This window comes from Uranotaenia lowii, chromosome 3, assembly GCF_029784155.1.
Source record: "Uranotaenia lowii strain MFRU-FL chromosome 3, ASM2978415v1, whole genome shotgun sequence".
NCBI lineage: Eukaryota > Metazoa > Arthropoda > Insecta > Diptera > Culicidae > Uranotaenia > Uranotaenia lowii.
Genome location: NC_073693.1, coordinates 251,381,007 through 251,397,657, shown reverse-complemented (window position 1 = coordinate 251,397,657; position 16,651 = coordinate 251,381,007). Strand labels below are relative to the sequence as shown.

Below are 16,651 nucleotides of genomic sequence, written 5' to 3'. Positions count from 1 at the left end.
AGGAAAGCAATACCGCAACGCTTTTACCGATCCCTACGGAACCTCACATTTCCAGCCACGGGAGGCTTCGAAGTTTGCCCGACGTAGCACGTTGGAAGGGAAACGCACGCCACCAAGCGTTCTCCACCAGCCCGTAGCGAGCCACATCCTACCGGGCCGACGGTATTCATCATCACCCCACCGTAGCCGGAAGCGTCGCAGAAAATTCAGACATCATTGAGGGAAGATCCATGAACCACTTCAACGACCAGTCCAACCGTCTATTTTTGGACACCGAATAAGCCAGCTCTGCTTTATCGGCATCGAGCGAACGGTACCGTAAGTACGGCTATGATAAATTAAATGCGCATTTGATATATAAAATATTTGGGCCCATGATTAAAAACTAAATACCACACACAGTTTGGAAACTTTTACTTCGATACAGTTCCCATTTGAGAAGCTCCGCCAATTGAGATCATTTTCAAATCGAAAAAAACGCACAACTAGGGAAAGCACAAACTAAGGAACAATTCATGAAGTAGAATTATGTGATCTAAAAATAGATACCAATCTCCCAACACATGTGCGCAAATAGAATCCACCTACCAAATTATAAATAAAAAGGCATGCTGTAAATTATTTTTCGTTGCATCTTAAAATAAATTTACTAAATTATTTAGTCCGCAATTTGATGTTAATTTTATTTGTGCAAAGCTTTTCCCGAACAGTTACGTCTTTTCAGAGAAGGTATTTCACGTGTCCGGTCCGCTTAGTTTGTAGAGTCGGGTGCGGCTTATTTTGAAAGCGTTACTCAATCGTTACCTACACCTCAATGTAGTTTCATAGGGTAAAACTCTCTCTCCTTGACTGGACATCAGTACTTGAAATAGCGCTCTGAGCACCTACCAGGCGGTGTTAGTCTGTCACAGAAACGCAAATATGAAACACTCACTAATAGGATATGGAAATGCAGATTTGGTTGAGAATCCGAAGGTCGGTAGACCTACGCAAACATGAACTTTGGGAATTTTAGTTCGTGGCCAACGAAACTTGGATTAATTTTGTTTTTATACCCATCTAGCACTGAGAGCACGGTAGATGATTTTATTCGAAGTGGTTATTTCACCCGATTTATCCCACCACATTAGATGAAGGTATATTAGTACGTAGCATTTTTACAAATTACACTTTATCCAAAATGAACTTCTTTTCCTGAACACATAATTGTTAACCGATTTTCAAAGAACCCATAATTATTTCTTACACATTTTTAAACGATATTCGGTGGAACTGCTCTTATTTCAAGTTACCGGCAATTTAAATTATAATATTATGAAATAAAAAAAGGACTAAAAATTCTGGCGTCTTAGCCACAGAACTTACCCCGTAACTACGACGAAAAAATCCATAATGTTCCATATGTTCCTGAGGTAGGAGTGTTTGTGCATGACGAACCCTAAGGCGAGAATCTTCAGCGAGGCCTCGACGCAGAAGATGCCCAGGAAGTAGGCTTCCGTTTTCTCCAGCTTCTGGGCCAGCAGGGTTTTGTCCCCGTGCGGCAAATGTTCCTCGAGTGCCAGGACCACACAATTGGCGATGATTGTCAGCAGCACGGCGTACTCGAACGGTGGCCACTCGATGATGAAGCGGGTGTATCTGCAAAAAGGGGGAGAGGAAAGAAAAACAAAACGGTTGTTATTTGCATTTGCATGGTTGAAGAAGTTTGTAGGAGTAAAATACGAGCGAACGTTTTTCGTCCTACTGTGGGTGGGTGAGAGATCCAAAGACCTCTTATGGTTTCGATTGAGCGAATGCAAATTGAACATAAAACCGATAGGCCATTCAAATAGCAGTTCCGGTTTATTTTTGGCACCGAGGAAACCGGTCTGTCCGTGCCAATTTGATGAACATTCCACAAAGGGGAAAGTTTTTCCTTAAGAGCAACAGAACCAAGCGTTTTTGTATGCGAAATTGTTTGAATTAAAGCTCGAAAGGGGAACCTACAATTGAATGAAAAACTTTAATCGCTTGAGTGGCAATTTCAATTTCCGGTTGAGTCAAGAATTACTGTTTATTTTGAAGTATTTGCTCGAGTTTTGCTTTAACATAAAAATTGATATATAATTCAAACATAAGAAAACACGTTACATAAAAGTTTTACTTCATTTTAACCTATCAATGAACGTCTAATTAAGGTTTTGTAATCTTTTTCTGAGGTTTAAACAATTTTGCGTTATCCTATTCTCTTATATTGATGTTTTTATTTGAGATTGGTTCACGTTTTCGCTAATTACACTAGTTTAAAGCATTTTTGAACTTAGTAAACTGAAGGTCATTTGTAATGTGAAATCGGGCGCTGAATCCGAAAATGAAATTAAAAAAATCTCAGTAGAACGGTTTTTGAGTTATGCTCCAAATATGAAAAGTTGAAAAAAATAAGTACTTTTACTTAGATTAAATTATCTCGGACTGGATAACAGTAATTTTAAATCTTTTTTTTGCATATTAAAGGTGAATAAATTTTCTATCGATCATTTGAACTTCATTTCTGCGTATAATCAACAGTATTGTTGATATTCGTGACTTTATGATAGAAAAAATTATAAAAAACGCATTTTTTCAGAGAAAATTATCATTCCAAATTTCAATCTAAGCCCTATTCAATAGCTCAAGTAGAAATTGGAGATCTCAAAACAGATTTGATAAACCCAAGTAACAATTTAAGTTTTATTCCAACCTTAACAGTCCGCTTAAGACTAAAGCTAAAGCTACTTTATAAGCCAAAGCGCATTCTACGCTATTGGCACAACTACTTTAAAGCTAAATTATGGCCAAAAGGGACCATTTTGTTAACGTTTTTAAAGCTAATGCTATACGCTATAATAAAACATCCAACAGAATAGTTTTATTCGACCTTATAGACATAGCCTTAAGAAACATTTCAGAGCTCTTTTAAGACTATCCACAGCTCCTATAAAACTACGTCAAGGAAACTGATAGGAATTTTACTGTGGGAGCTGTGGAATCTGAAAGAAATTTTACTGTGGGAGCTTTCTGTTCCGTTTTTTTTGTCGTGTTATCACTTACTCTCTCAAGCATTTGGTGATTGATCTTCACCAATCCATTTGAAATGTTTTAAAAATATTCTCATTTTCATTTTCAATCTTAGCATAAAACATCCTGCAACCTCAGATTTCTGGTGAAATATATAGCATCAAAACATAAGCGCGCTTTAAAGAAAATCAAGATTGACTACATTTTGAGCATTTTTTTAATTGAAAAAAATAGCGTAAGGAAAACATAAATTTGTTCAAATGATGCAAATTTTGTTTTGCACTGAAATTTATTACCTATACAACAAATAGTTCCACCAACATTGTCAAATTTGTAAGATATGTCTAGTTTATAGTACTAAACTATAATTTCCATCAAGATGGCGTCAGTAATTTCGATTCAATTTCACAATCAATATGGCGATCAGTAAATTAATATTGAAAATCTTAAGGCAGTTGTAAAACAGTGTTAAAATGGTTTTATGCCGGTTAGAAAAATGTTGTAATAAAACAATTTCAATTAACAGTTTTAAAATGGTTTTAAGAGACCTTGAATCACTTCGTTTGACGTTTCCCTAAATGGAATACACGCTCATGATGGATTCATTCATTTTTGAAGAAGAGGAGTTTTTTGCAAAAAATGAGAACATTTGCTTGGCAAAAGGCATTCATGCAACTTTTTGTTTTGTTTCCTTTTGGCTATGATTAGAGGGTGGTCAATTATCTTTAAATATCAAGTAGGTATTGTTATCAAATAATCTCAGACTGTTAGGGAATAGATAATTTTCAGTCATCAAAAGCCTGGCCTCAAAGCTAAATAATAACCCGCATAAATGAGGATTATAACCGAATGATTTCTGAAATCGTCAAACGACAATTAATGAAACGTAAAAATCGTTTAGCAAACGATTATAGAAATTGTAAAATACATTGCCTGAATCGTGAATTCCGAAAAGATTGAATTTTAAATCTGTAGTTAGGTTATGTAACTGTTTAAAAACTGTTAAAACTGTTGTAAGGGAAAACTTTTCTGCAAACACTATGCTAACGGTTTAGGAAACGCTATTAATTATAATATGCAACATATCAAACTATAATGGTTATTGTTGCAATTGGAAGCAATAAAACGATTCTATAAAACGTGCCTCGGTCGGATATTTTGCTTACGATAACCAGAACTGCGTTACGCTCTAAATAAATCGTAATTTTCAATGATCGACCAATGCTTGTGGTCTTCATTCTGAATATATCATCTGAAACTTATTGAGGCTGATGAAAGCTTAGAATGAACATTTTCGCTAGTGATGAAGCTCAATTTCTCCGTCTTTGCTGAGGAGAAGCCGGTGGTTGCAGTCTTCTAGAAATTTTCAAGGGCGTTTTATCCGGAAAGAATTTTGTTAACTCTGGATTGGATGACGTAAATATAGATTAACTTCGCATTGAGAGACAGAGATTGATAAATAGAACAAGTACTTTATTCGGCGTACTTGGCGAAAAATTCGGCGAATTACAAAAAACGTTTATTCCTAGTGTGCTTTTATTCAATCCATTAGAATTGAGCGATCAATAATGTGGACTGACTGCGGTTGTTTTGAAATTTGAATGCGGATGCAACAAAGTTGTTTTTATTTTTCAGATGAATTTGACTGTTTTAATTTATATCATTTTGATAGCCCGTTTTTCTCAATTTTGAGTGATAGTACTTTCAGATTATGCTATCTCAAAAAGAGGTAAAAAAGTTTAAGTGTGTATACGTTCTTCTCGATTGTCAAATTATCTGTCACTTAGTTTTATCATGCCTACATAGACTGTTCCAAACAGTTTTTCAACTTGGCTTGAAGACTAGTTTTAAAAGCGCATTGAGCGCATTTTTTAAAACTGGTACCTAAGCTCTAATAAAAACAGAAAGGTATGTGTTTTATTGATGCTTAAGCAATACTTTTGCAACGTTTTTACAGCACTCTTAAGATAGTGTTTTATTCAAGTTTTAGCAAAACTTTCAGGGCTCTTCTAAAACATACGATAAATGAAGCATTTCCTATGTTACAATAGAACCGTTTTAAAAATTTGATGCCATGGAAAAGTCTTCATAAAACAATATTAAAACTCAAAAAACCCAATGGGCCTAATTTGTGTTAATTGGGAAAGTTTTTCGTATGGATGAACTGATCTCATATTATGGAAACCCAATTTTTTTTTATTTGAAAAAAGTTAAAGAAGGCAGATTTTTATAAAATTACAGCTTTATTGTACGAAAAATATCAGTTCGTAACCTATTTAATGAATATAAGTGATCAGTTGACTTTATCAAGTTAAATTCACTGCTAGATTTTACGACACGAAACGCTCAACGTGTCCCCGAATAATGGTGCTTATACTACCTCAGGGAGTGTTCTTATTATGCCCCTTCAGTGACTGATTTTCAGCTTTCGGCCAAAATTTAATAATGCATTTTTGAACGTTTTTATCAAGTTTTGTTTAAGTTTCAGCCAGCTAGAAAATAGAGTGTCTGAACATGAAACAATGATGTTATTCACATATTATAGCTAAATAATGCTTAAATAAACTTCCTCTTTGAGGTGACCATTATGCCCTTATCTCCCTTAAATAGAAAAAATCTATCCGTATGACATTAAAATATTTTAAATTTTGATATTGTTGCAGGACGAATGTGTCGTAATTTTACGATTTTTTATGAATCTCAATTCAGAACTTCACTCAGACCCGCCTGTCACTCACAAAAGTAGATCAATGACTGACTTTGTTTTGTGTGTTTTGCGTAGTGGTACCAAAATAACAAACGTTGTCATAGACATTTATCTTATTTTATATATCTTCAGTGATGCCGAATATTGTATTATTATTTTATTCATTTTTTTTTATTCATTTGATTAATTTTCTGTTCATCCTTCTTTTCATCTCTACATCTCTTCTCACCTCTTTTCTCAATTAAAATTTTTTACGCATCGGCTTTTGTTTTTTTTCCAAAACAAAATTTTATTTACTAAATATTTATAATTTTTATTCCGTATTCTTCATTTTTAATCTCTATCCTACAAATTTTACTTAATTTCTGCATATCATTCGTCTCATCTCTACATTTCTTCTCAACTCTACTCTCTATATGATCTTTTATTTTCAATTACTTATTTTTCTTGAATACAAAATTAAACATCCAAATATCCTCATCTCAATTCTACATTCCAAAATCATCAAAAGCTTTTCAAATATTAAAATTTTATCTTTTTTTTCTGCATATTCTTCATCCAATGCGAAAATATTCTTAACAAAAGCCTTCCCTATCTGTGCTTTCACTTTGTTTTTGTTAACCAAAGCCGGGACGATCCAACAACATTCTTAGCAACAGCTTTCTCAAACTTTGCTTTCTTGTCACTCTGTCTCTGTTTGAATAATTCGGTAGTCTGAAAAACAGTCTTCCGAACCTGAAGGCCAATTCAAAACAAACAGTCAGCAGCAGCAGCTTTGAAAATCCAAATCAAAATAAAGAATCAGCAGCAGCATCTTTAAAAAATCGCGCTCCCTAAGCCTATTCTGTCTGTTTCCACCGGAAGGCCAAATCAAAACCAACAATCAAAATCACCAGCTTTTAAAAATCTGTACTTCCTTAGCCGTTTTTTCCACCGGAAGGCCAAATCGAAGCAGACAATCAACAGCAGCACTAAAGTGCCCCAAATGACCCGACTTTTGAAAAAGTTATGGGCTGCAGGCTTTAATTAATCCTAAGCCTAGTGCAAGATCTCATGCCAAATTTGAGCCAGATCGGATCACGGGAAGGGGTCACTCAACGAGCCTGAAGTTTGTATGGTATTTCAAGACATTTTGTTCGGGAGAAACATGAAAAACATGGATAAACATGGAACATGGATTCATGGATAACTTTCCTGTGGCCGATTTCTTAAAAAATGGGTTTTCTTAAAGATTAAATTATGACAAATATTTTATCCGAAGACTGCAAATCGATTCGAACTAAAATTAAAAGCTATTAGGCTTCAAAAATGGTCTAACATTTTTAAGCGAGGTGTTCATCACGATTAATGCTGCGTCAAAATGTTCGAACGCCCCGTCTCATTATCAATGATGAATACAACCCTTAAAAAAGTTTGCCCATTTTTGAAGCCTAATAACTTTTTTACCTTAATTCGAACCGAATTGCTGTCTTCGGATAAAATATTTGTCATAATTTGGGCTTCAAGAAAACTTGTTTTCGAAAAAAAATCGCCCGGAGAAAACCAAACTTATTGATGAAAAACTGGTTTTTCATGTTTCTCCCGAACAAAATGTGTTAAAATCCCATACAAACTTCAGGCTCGTTGAGCGACCCCTTCCCGTGATCCGATCTGGCCCAAATTTTGCATGAGTTCTTGCACTATGCCTTGGATAAATTTCAGTCGGAGCGATAACGTTTTAAAGGTTTTGAATTTCCCATACAAATTTGGGGCAGTCTAAGCAGCACCCTAGAAAAATTGCGCTTTTTAAGCAAATTTCACCTTTTTCCACCAGAAGGACAAATCAAAGAAAACAATCAACAGAAGCAGCCTTAAAAATCTGAGCTTCCAAAACCAATTCCGTTTTTTTCCAGTGGCCGAATCAGAAACAATTTTGTTCGTAGCAGCAACCTTAAAAATCTGTGCTCCCTGTGCCAATCCGTCTTTCTACCGGAGGCCGAATCAGAAACAAATTTTTCGTAACAGCAGTCTTGACGATCTGCGCTCTCTGTCCTTATTCTACAAACCACGTCATAGTCGTGATTTGAAGATTTTTATCAGATTCAGAGATTCACTCAGACACGTTTGTTTGTTTTGCCTTTTGTTGCCAAAATAACAAACATTGCCATAGACATTTATTTTTTATTTTTTATTTATCTTCAGTGTTAGTGAATATTGTATTATTATTTTATTTTATTTTTTATTGAATTTTATCTATTTTCTGCATATTCTTCTTATCACCTCTACAAAATGGATTAAGAACTATCGGGAGTTACTCAGCGTTCAGGCAAGGTAGCCAAAATAACAGAAAAATCTTCAATTTTACAGAATTTTTGGCAAATTTTCATCACAGAAAACAGAATTAAAGACATATTTACAGACTTCACAGATTTTTTTTTTAATTTTGTACGTTTTTCAAAAATTTTTGCTTAGCTTAGCTTGTCCGACTTTTCACATCCACTTTAAATCATTCAACTCGAAACTACTTGTTCAATATTGTTGAAACTGTACAAATTTATATTTTACATATTTTAGTTTACACCATATATTCGCATTTACATTGCTAATATTAGTCTTCATAGAACAAATTTCGATCTACATGAGCGTAGGCGTAGCTTAGTAGAACGAGTTCCATTGCACAAATAGGATTTCAAAATTAAAATTTAGCTAGAAATAATAACAATATAGAAAATGCACAACAAATAAGAAAATTGGTTTCTTAAACTATTTTCCTACTTATGACCACCAAACAAACGTAAAAAATACATTTTACTGTTTTAAATCAAAATGAAAAAGAATCAAATGTTCAAATAAATAACTTTTTTCTGGATGTCATTAATAAATTTATCAAATAGAAATTAAGTCCATATTCCAAAATAATTTTCAAATCATTTCAAAAATAAAACATGAATTTGAAAAAAAAATCATTTATTCACAATTTGAAATAAAAATTCGTGATCGAGAAAAAAAATATCTATTTTGATTTTAAATGAGTTGATTCAAAACACATACCTGGTAGCCATGGCCGTAGGAACGGAGAGGGGGGGGGCGTTTTGGGGGTTAAACCTCTCTCATGAGGGTTCAAAAAAGCAAGCGAGTTATTCTACTCTAGCTTAGCTTAGCTTAGTTGGCTACTCAAAGCGAGTTATTCTACTCTACACTCAAAACTCTTAATTCATAATCAAGTTATGATAATAGAATAAAGTAATTCAAAATAATCAAACAAGATGAAAAACTAATGCCAAAACCTCAAAAACCCATCCCAAGTTCAAAATTCTGCTACAGTTTTTCAAAATTTTCTCACATGTTCATAGAAATTCAGGTCTGAATTTTCAATTTTAAATGAAACCCATCTCACAGGTTCTGGTTCCATTTTCCCATAACTAAAATTTTATTTCTATTTTCGTATTTCTGATTCTGTAGCCAGTTTAGGATTTTTGATTTTCAGTTCGAATAATCATAAGAAATTTAAAATGAAAAGCAATTCTGGTTTAAATTTGGTTTTGCATTTCATATTGTCCCTTTCATTGAAAAGTGGATTTCGTGCAATGTTTTGTAGTCGCAGTTATCCGTACAAAGGTTGACTGAAAAGCGGTTAGCGAGTAAAACTCCGACAGATTTTACACTGATTTGACAGGTTTAAATTTGAAGTTTTTTTTTTGTAAATTCTCTATTTGAAACGGCTCATACCTTTAGGCTTTAAGGAGCCAAACCCGTTTTGTTTGATTACAATTGTGTGCTTATATCTAGTTCACATTTAAAGAAAAAAGGAGATAGAAAGGGAAATATGAAAATAAAAGGAATTATAGACGAAGATCAATAGCTTTTAGGAAAATGTATCAAATTTGAAGTTCTTAAACTTAATTATTACACAAAATTCATACATTTAAAGCTTCTAAACGGCGATCGAAAATTGAAAACTCAGCTTCAGATCCATCATTTGAAATTCACATTCTAATTCTGATTCACAATACATATTAAAAGTAAATTATTGAAATAATGAAAAAGGATTAAACCATAACTACAGAATTTAAATAATACATTAATGAATGATGGCTCTAAAACATTGGTCTTGAAATTCAGATCTGGAATGTACATTATAGAAATCGTATAAAAATTCGAAAACAGATTCAAAGTTCAATTTTCTAATTAAGGTTCAAAATTCAGATTCAGAATGGAGATTCATAATTAAGAAAAAGATTAAGCTTTTAAATAAGTTTTTCAATACACATAAAATTGTTGAGGAATTCAAAAGAACATGAACTTAAAAATTTGCTTGTCAATTCAATTTCCAGATATCAATTTTTTAGATAAAAATTAGTTTATATACACAATTCAGCTAAAAATCACAAATTTAAAGTAGAATTTGAGTAAATTTTCTAAACTTTGTTCTTATTTAAAGAAAATCTACAGGATTTTCATAAAGTAAATTATTCTTTAGAAAAATATTTACTGTTAAAGAAACATTTTCTGATCTTCACTCAAAAAATCTACAAAAAAAATCTATATTTTTCGGTGTATTGTTTAACATTACTAATATTGCAGTTTTTTTTTTTCAATGCCAAATTTCAAACTAAAATCATAAATTTGGTTTAAGTTTGCATCAAGCAAACTTTTATCGATTACTTTTTTCATTTGGAAAATTTTACTTATTTTCATCAAAGGTTAGAATCTTGAAATTTGCAAAAGAGTTTGTAAGATTGGGCTTGTTTAATTTGAGTTTAGGATAAGTTTTTTTAAAAGAAATTGAAGACTACCCCTTAAATATCTTATTTTATGCTCAAATCAAATAAGTTTGATTTACAAGACTCTTAAACAAATTCAAAGATTTTAACCATCGCTGAAAGCAAATTCATTTTTTTTTTGTTGCTAAAGGTTTCATTATAAAAATTTAGGCTACCCTCTAGGTTAGGGTCATATAGCTACAAACATAATTTGTTTTAATTTTTTTTTATTCGTTGTTGGGTAAAAATCAAAGATAAAAATCAGTCACCACTGGCACTGGCAGGACTCGAACATGCAATCTCCGCTGTGCCTATTTTTCAAAGAATTTGTTTTGAAAGATTTCAGCTTCATGAACTCGTAGTTTTAGTCAGATTTTGCTTTTAAATCTTGTTTTAATATGTTTATTATTTTATTATTTTTTGCCAAACTTCAGAGGAAAAAATGATTTAAAAAGTTAAATTTTATAATTTTTAGAAGTTCGGAAAGATATCATTCTACAAGCTCTCCTGAGCCGATGTCCGCGAGTTCGAGCCCAAGAGTAAACATCGAACACAGTTGTACCGGATAAGTTTTTCAATAACGATCCGCCAACTGTAACGTTGATAAAGTCGCGAATGCCATAAAGATGGTAAAACGACTATAATCGAAACAAAAAAAAAAAAAAAAAAAAAAAAATTCTACAAGTAGGGGAATGGGGGCATAATGCCCACGTTAAGAAGAAAGCCTTGTTTTAGAGCACATTTAAAATTATTATTTTTAGTTTTCGTTTGTGTTTGGAAGTTTTGTTTTTTTTTTGTCTCAATCTGATAGTTGGAATAACTGTAAGGTCAAAAAAGGCCACAAATTTAATAAAGTTTGAAAATAGGTTTTTAATAGGATTTCAGATTCATTAGGGGCATAATGCGCATATATGTGTAACCAATCGCGCCGTTTAACCTTACATAAGTGTTTATTGATTCAAGTACCTCCGAAAGTGTTTGCCAGGTAGAAACACTTCTATTCTACTTCACAGATGGAAAAATGTATTGATACGCGCAGTGCTGCCAGATATACTGAAATTCTTGTGAATAGTTAATTAAATCTATATTAAATTTAGGAATTTTAAATAAATTCGTTTATTTTCCAGTTATGTTTTCCAATACAACATATAAATATCTTTTAAATTGTTGTGATGAAACTGCATTTAAATTTAAACAAATATGAAACACGCTTAAAGATAAACGGACATGGCGCTTTTTGCCCTACCTAGACATGTTTATTAAAAATCGTTCAAAATAACAAAAAATATAATTGATTAAGGAAATTTTTCGTTTTGTGATGATTTCCAAGACCAATTTTTATCATTTAAACAGATTTCAATTTTTTTTTTGCTGATAGATGCCGTATTTCTTACGAAAGTCAAGGCACAAAATGCAAGGAATATGGCTTGAAGAATATTTTTGGATTTTTTGCAGGGATTTATCACATATTTGATGCTTTTTTTTTGTACAAAAGGTTTCTACTGTTAATTAGAAGGGAATAACGTACAGAATTATTAAAATAAGTGTATATCTAGCTAGATATCGCAGTGGAGCGTTTTGTCCTTACTGGGCATTATACTCCCAGTTCCCCGATTTCTAATACTACTAACTTTCCTAAGTTTAATTATGTTCAACAAATTGGTCTTCCTGATGTCTTCCTATTGTCAAAAGTTATTTAAAAAAACAAATGCTGATAGATAATAATAACTGCCCAAGCAACCAAAAGTCACATATTTACTTGAATGAAGGCATTGAAAGTTACATATTGGCTGACAAGGGAATAAACTGCCCAATACCCTTTAGTGAACTTTATGTACTCATTAATGAACTTGAAAGTTGCAAAAGTGATTAATATGTACGTTGTATGTGACTTGTGTTGTCCAATTCCCATGAGTGAACTAAATGTAATCATTAATGAACTTGAAAGCTGCAAAAGTGATTCATACGTACGTTATATGGGACTTAAGTCACATAAAGGGCACAAAAGTGCTCAAAACGGGATTTGGTAAGTCACAAAAAGTGCGTTGAGGTGCTTTCAAAATCAAATCACCAATTTGAGTTTTAGTTTCAGTTAGAACAACATCTAAGCGTGGCCTAGTGGTAGCGTGTTCGATTCTTATCACGAAGGTCGGGGTTCGATCCCCAAGCCGGGCAAGTTTTTTTCAATTAGTAATCTGATACTTGAGCGACCAATATGATGCGATATATGTAGGAAATGTAGGAAAAAAGAAATTGAGCGATTTGTCAAGTTTGGAATCCGGCGCATGGCATCATGGCGGCACCACAAACAGAACATAGTAAACAATCAAGAGAAGGTGATATGAACCGATGCCAAGGGTGCAATTGAGATAGAGAGAGATTTTTTTATCTTTAACGATTTTTTGGAAGCTGAATAAAAAGGCCGCAGGAAGCTATATAGAAGATCATTAAGACTTGTTTTGAAACTTGAAAGTATCAATAAGAACATAAATTTTGAGCTGCATAGAACGTACTTCATATCAATGATGGGGCTGAGTGAGCGTTTTTGTACCTGTTTTATGGGACTTTTGGTTGCTTGGGTGGTGCCCTGAATCACCAAAATTATTCAAAACTAGCTCCTCAATTCCGTGCACCTCGGAAAATGCTAATTTTGTGGTCTGTGTAATCAAAGCCCTTTCGAATGTGGAATTGAAAATTCAGAACGGCAGAAACACCATTTTTTTTTTGAAAAATATTTCATATCAGCATACAATTTGTAATGGCATATATATTTTTTTTATAATCAAAGTTAAGTTTTTAACTTATGGATTTGTTTTGCTAATTCTGTTGACTAACGTGAGTGGTAAGTATCTATCACATGACTTCCAGCTTATTGAAGAGTTAAATTAGGATTTGATGAATGTAATTTGATGTTAAAACTGTTGGTTTCAAATTCTTAAATTGTTAAGCTGTTACAGTTCTTAAAGAAACTCCATTCCAAAGAGGAGGTAGTTTTTTTGAGTGTCAAAATTGAAGTTTCAATACAAAGGGTTTGTGGAATTGCAATTTGAAATTTAAATAAAATTCAAATTCAACTCAATTTGTGAACGCATATAGTATCGACTGTCGTTAAATGAAATATCTTGATCTAAGAGTGATATTGGATGTTTTATTAAATTCCACCGGGCGACGAGTCAGTTTTCTGACATGTTTGTTAACAGTTATTTTTAAAAACCCTTTTAAAATCAAGTAATTTCCCGCTACTACGATAAATTAAAAAAAAAATACTTAGAAAAAAATTAATGGGGTCGGGGGGGTTAAATCCCTCCCCCTCGTTCGAACAGCCTTGGTTACTCAAATTATATAAGCAGTTAGTTTCTTGATGACCCAAAAACCAATCATTCCAGTTCAAACATTCAAATTTTTCACCGAAAATATTTAAAGTAAAAACATGCATTGAAAAACCCATTCCAAATAGAAAAATAAAAAAAAAATCAATATTAAGTAAATTATAAGGGGGTCATCATGGAAAACAAAATTGAAGGACCATGCTATTGAATTATCCAAATTTGTAGATTTTCCAATGGTTTCGTAACAGAAATTCATTCATCTTATTGATGGGTTCCGTTGATTTCAACGTCTTCTAGTTTACCTCCACTAGTTCTTTGAGATATAATTTTGTGGGACCATAGAATATTTCCGAGCCTAGATCCCGTTCCGACTGATTAAGTTCCTATTCGCATTGCTTCAAAGAAAAACCCATCCCCGTATGAAAAAAAAATACTCACTTTCGAATGATGTTATCCTCAGAGAGGATGAAGAGCGACGTGGGCCCCCCTCCGGCCGGAGGTTGGCCCGCCTGACTGTTGGGGCCGCCCATCTTATCAGCTAAGTAGTGGCCTCTGCTGCGTCCCAGATGGCCCCCGTTGGAGCCGTGACCTGCGAGCGCCGCCTCCTGTGCCGCGGCCAACCTGGAAAACGAAACGGAATCATGGAAATCGGGGTTAAGTTTTTTTTTTTTTTCAGATTATACCACGTGAATGTTTCTAGTGTAGGTATTTTCCCCAGCTTTAAAAAAGAAAATTTTAAATGAAATACAGCATTCTACAAATAAACTTATCAAATTGTTTGATCGGATAAGTACGCATTAATGACCACTTGAAATCGATTCCTAATTATGTTTGCATTTGCTTACTTTCACGCTTACGTTAGAAATTCAGATAAGCTTTTAAGTACTTAACGAGTTATGATTTATCGTTTTTGGTTCAACTTCATATGGATAACATTCCAAAAGTTTTTCGGATAATCTTTCACTAATCTTTCATTCTAATTTTATTTCATCCCGAAAAAATAGAATTTGATTTTAATGTGATATTAATCATCATATCGATAATGTTCATGTCTGTTATATCTAATTCAATATGAGTTCCATGATTTCAAAATGCAACAAAAATCATACCAATAAAACTTCTATTCAATTACCAGCCGGTGTGGATGTTAGGAATAGATTATTGAATTAGCCCCTTTCGTGACATTTGTATCCACACTAAACCAGGCAGGGTGCTATAAAAATGAAATGTTCGACCGAATCCGACAGCCGACATCTATATCACTGTGGAAAGCCAACCCAACACCAACAAACATCATTCGCCAGGATAATAAAAATGCAATCCCCGCAGCAACACCCATTCTGTAGCATACTTTATGGGCCATCGCCATAAAGAAGCACCCGATAACTTCGCCCCGGAAGCGCGTGATTCGCGACGCAAATGTTTCTTGGATTTTTTTCTACTATGAAAATAGTTACACTGCACAACACTTATGTTGAAAATAATTCTATTAAGAAAAAGCATAGATGAAATATACAATTCGTTTGACTGTTGTGTTAAAAAAAGTAACAGTTTTGAATTCTAAATGTATGATGATAAGGGGAGCATTTTGTAGATTGGCCCAAGAACCAACCTGTGCAATTTTTCAGCCCAAAAAGCATCCAAGAAGGTCCCAGAAAGTCGATTTTCAAACAATTTTTTAATTTTTTTTAAAGATATCGACAGATCTCGACGTTTATACATTTCTAAGTCCTTTGGCATCAAAAATTAAATTTTCTTAAATAATTAGATTTTTCTGGTTTTCTTTGATCCCCCTTGACGTAGTTTTCGAAATTCTCAAGTCAATAAACTTTTTTTTTCAAATTTACACAAGATTTCGACGTTTTTTTTTTTGCATTTTCAAGTCATTTGGCATCAAAATTGAAATTTAAACTTTTCCGATTTCTTTAGAACCCTCCTTGGTGATTTTAGAGGGTAAACAACCTGATACTTTGAGCGCTTTGTGGCAACCTTAAATGAAGTTAGATTGAGCTGAAACTTTGCAAAGATCAGTATTTTGGTGTATATGGTCGGTTTTCCGAACTCGATCATTTTTCGCATACATCCATTGTCACCCTAATGATAATATGAAGTTTGTAAAAATATATATGTGTTCAATATGCTTTATAACAATTTTTTCTTCCTTCTAACAAGAAATCACCCTTTATTTAAAAGGAATGCAACAAATTTGTAACGTAAAGTTGGTTTATTTTTTTTTTAAATCATATCTAAAAGGATTGTATCCCATTTACCCGAAAACCATTGCCCAGAATGAATTTTTCCCAGAATGACAAATACCCGAAATCAAACCCCAGAATGAACCATTTCCCAGAAAAAAAATTCTCAGAATGCACCATTTAGCAGAAACTTTTTTCCCAGAATGGACCATTTCCCAGAATTTTTTTCCCCAGAATGGAACATTTACCAGAATGGCACAAATCCCAGATTTTTTCCCATAGTATTTTTATTTGTTTTTTTTTCTTATGAATTCTTGAATATTTCATATGATTCGAAATAAATTTTTTCAAAATGATTTTTAAATGAAACTTCGACTTTGAAATTTTCCAACTAAATTTATTTTAGAACCAATATTTTGCTTTGTTTATGGTTTGGGTACTTTAATTGATTCAATGTTTATCATGGTCCTTTAAAAAACCGTTTTGGTATCCGACTCCTCAGGAGGGATGAATCATCCTTCGGGATGAAAATCCCGAGAAAAAGAAAAAAAAATCCGACTCCTAACGCTGCGCGTTCGAACTTGAAAGACGTTTTGTCCTTCACGCTGTCGCGCGGCGGACGGGGCTAAGGGATCACCCCTA

At 33.3% G+C, this 16,651-nt stretch overlaps 1 protein-coding gene across 1 annotated transcript; it reads right to left on the bottom strand.

Moving 5' to 3' along the window:
* Window positions 1-1,361: 1,361 nt before the first annotated feature.
* Window positions 1,362-15,884, bottom strand: LOC129753287 (voltage-dependent calcium channel type A subunit alpha-1-like). The gene is made up of 3 exons (XM_055749087.1): window positions 15,784-15,884; window positions 14,253-14,435; window positions 1,362-1,638 (listed from the first exon to the last, which is right to left on the bottom strand). Exons 1-3 carry the CDS (start codon window positions 15,882-15,884, stop codon window positions 1,362-1,364), a joined length of 561 nt encoding a protein of 186 aa, XP_055605062.1.
* Window positions 15,885-16,651: the final 767 nt, after the last annotated feature.

What these genes read in the sequence shown, in the direction of transcription:
- LOC129753287 (XM_055749087.1), bottom strand. Translation starts at nt 15,884, where the DNA reads ATGATCGAGTTCGGAAAACCGACCATATACACCAAAATACTGATCTTT. An exon ending in GTTGCCACAAAGCGCTCAAA is followed by an intron (nt 14,436 to 15,783) that starts GTATCAGGTTGT and finishes TTCGTTTTCCAG; the next exon opens with GTTGGCCGCGGCACAGGAGG. An exon ending in GAGGATAACATCATTCGAAA is followed by an intron (nt 1,639 to 14,252) that starts GTGAGTATTTTT and finishes CCCTTTTTGCAG; the next exon opens with ATACACCCGCTTCATCATCG.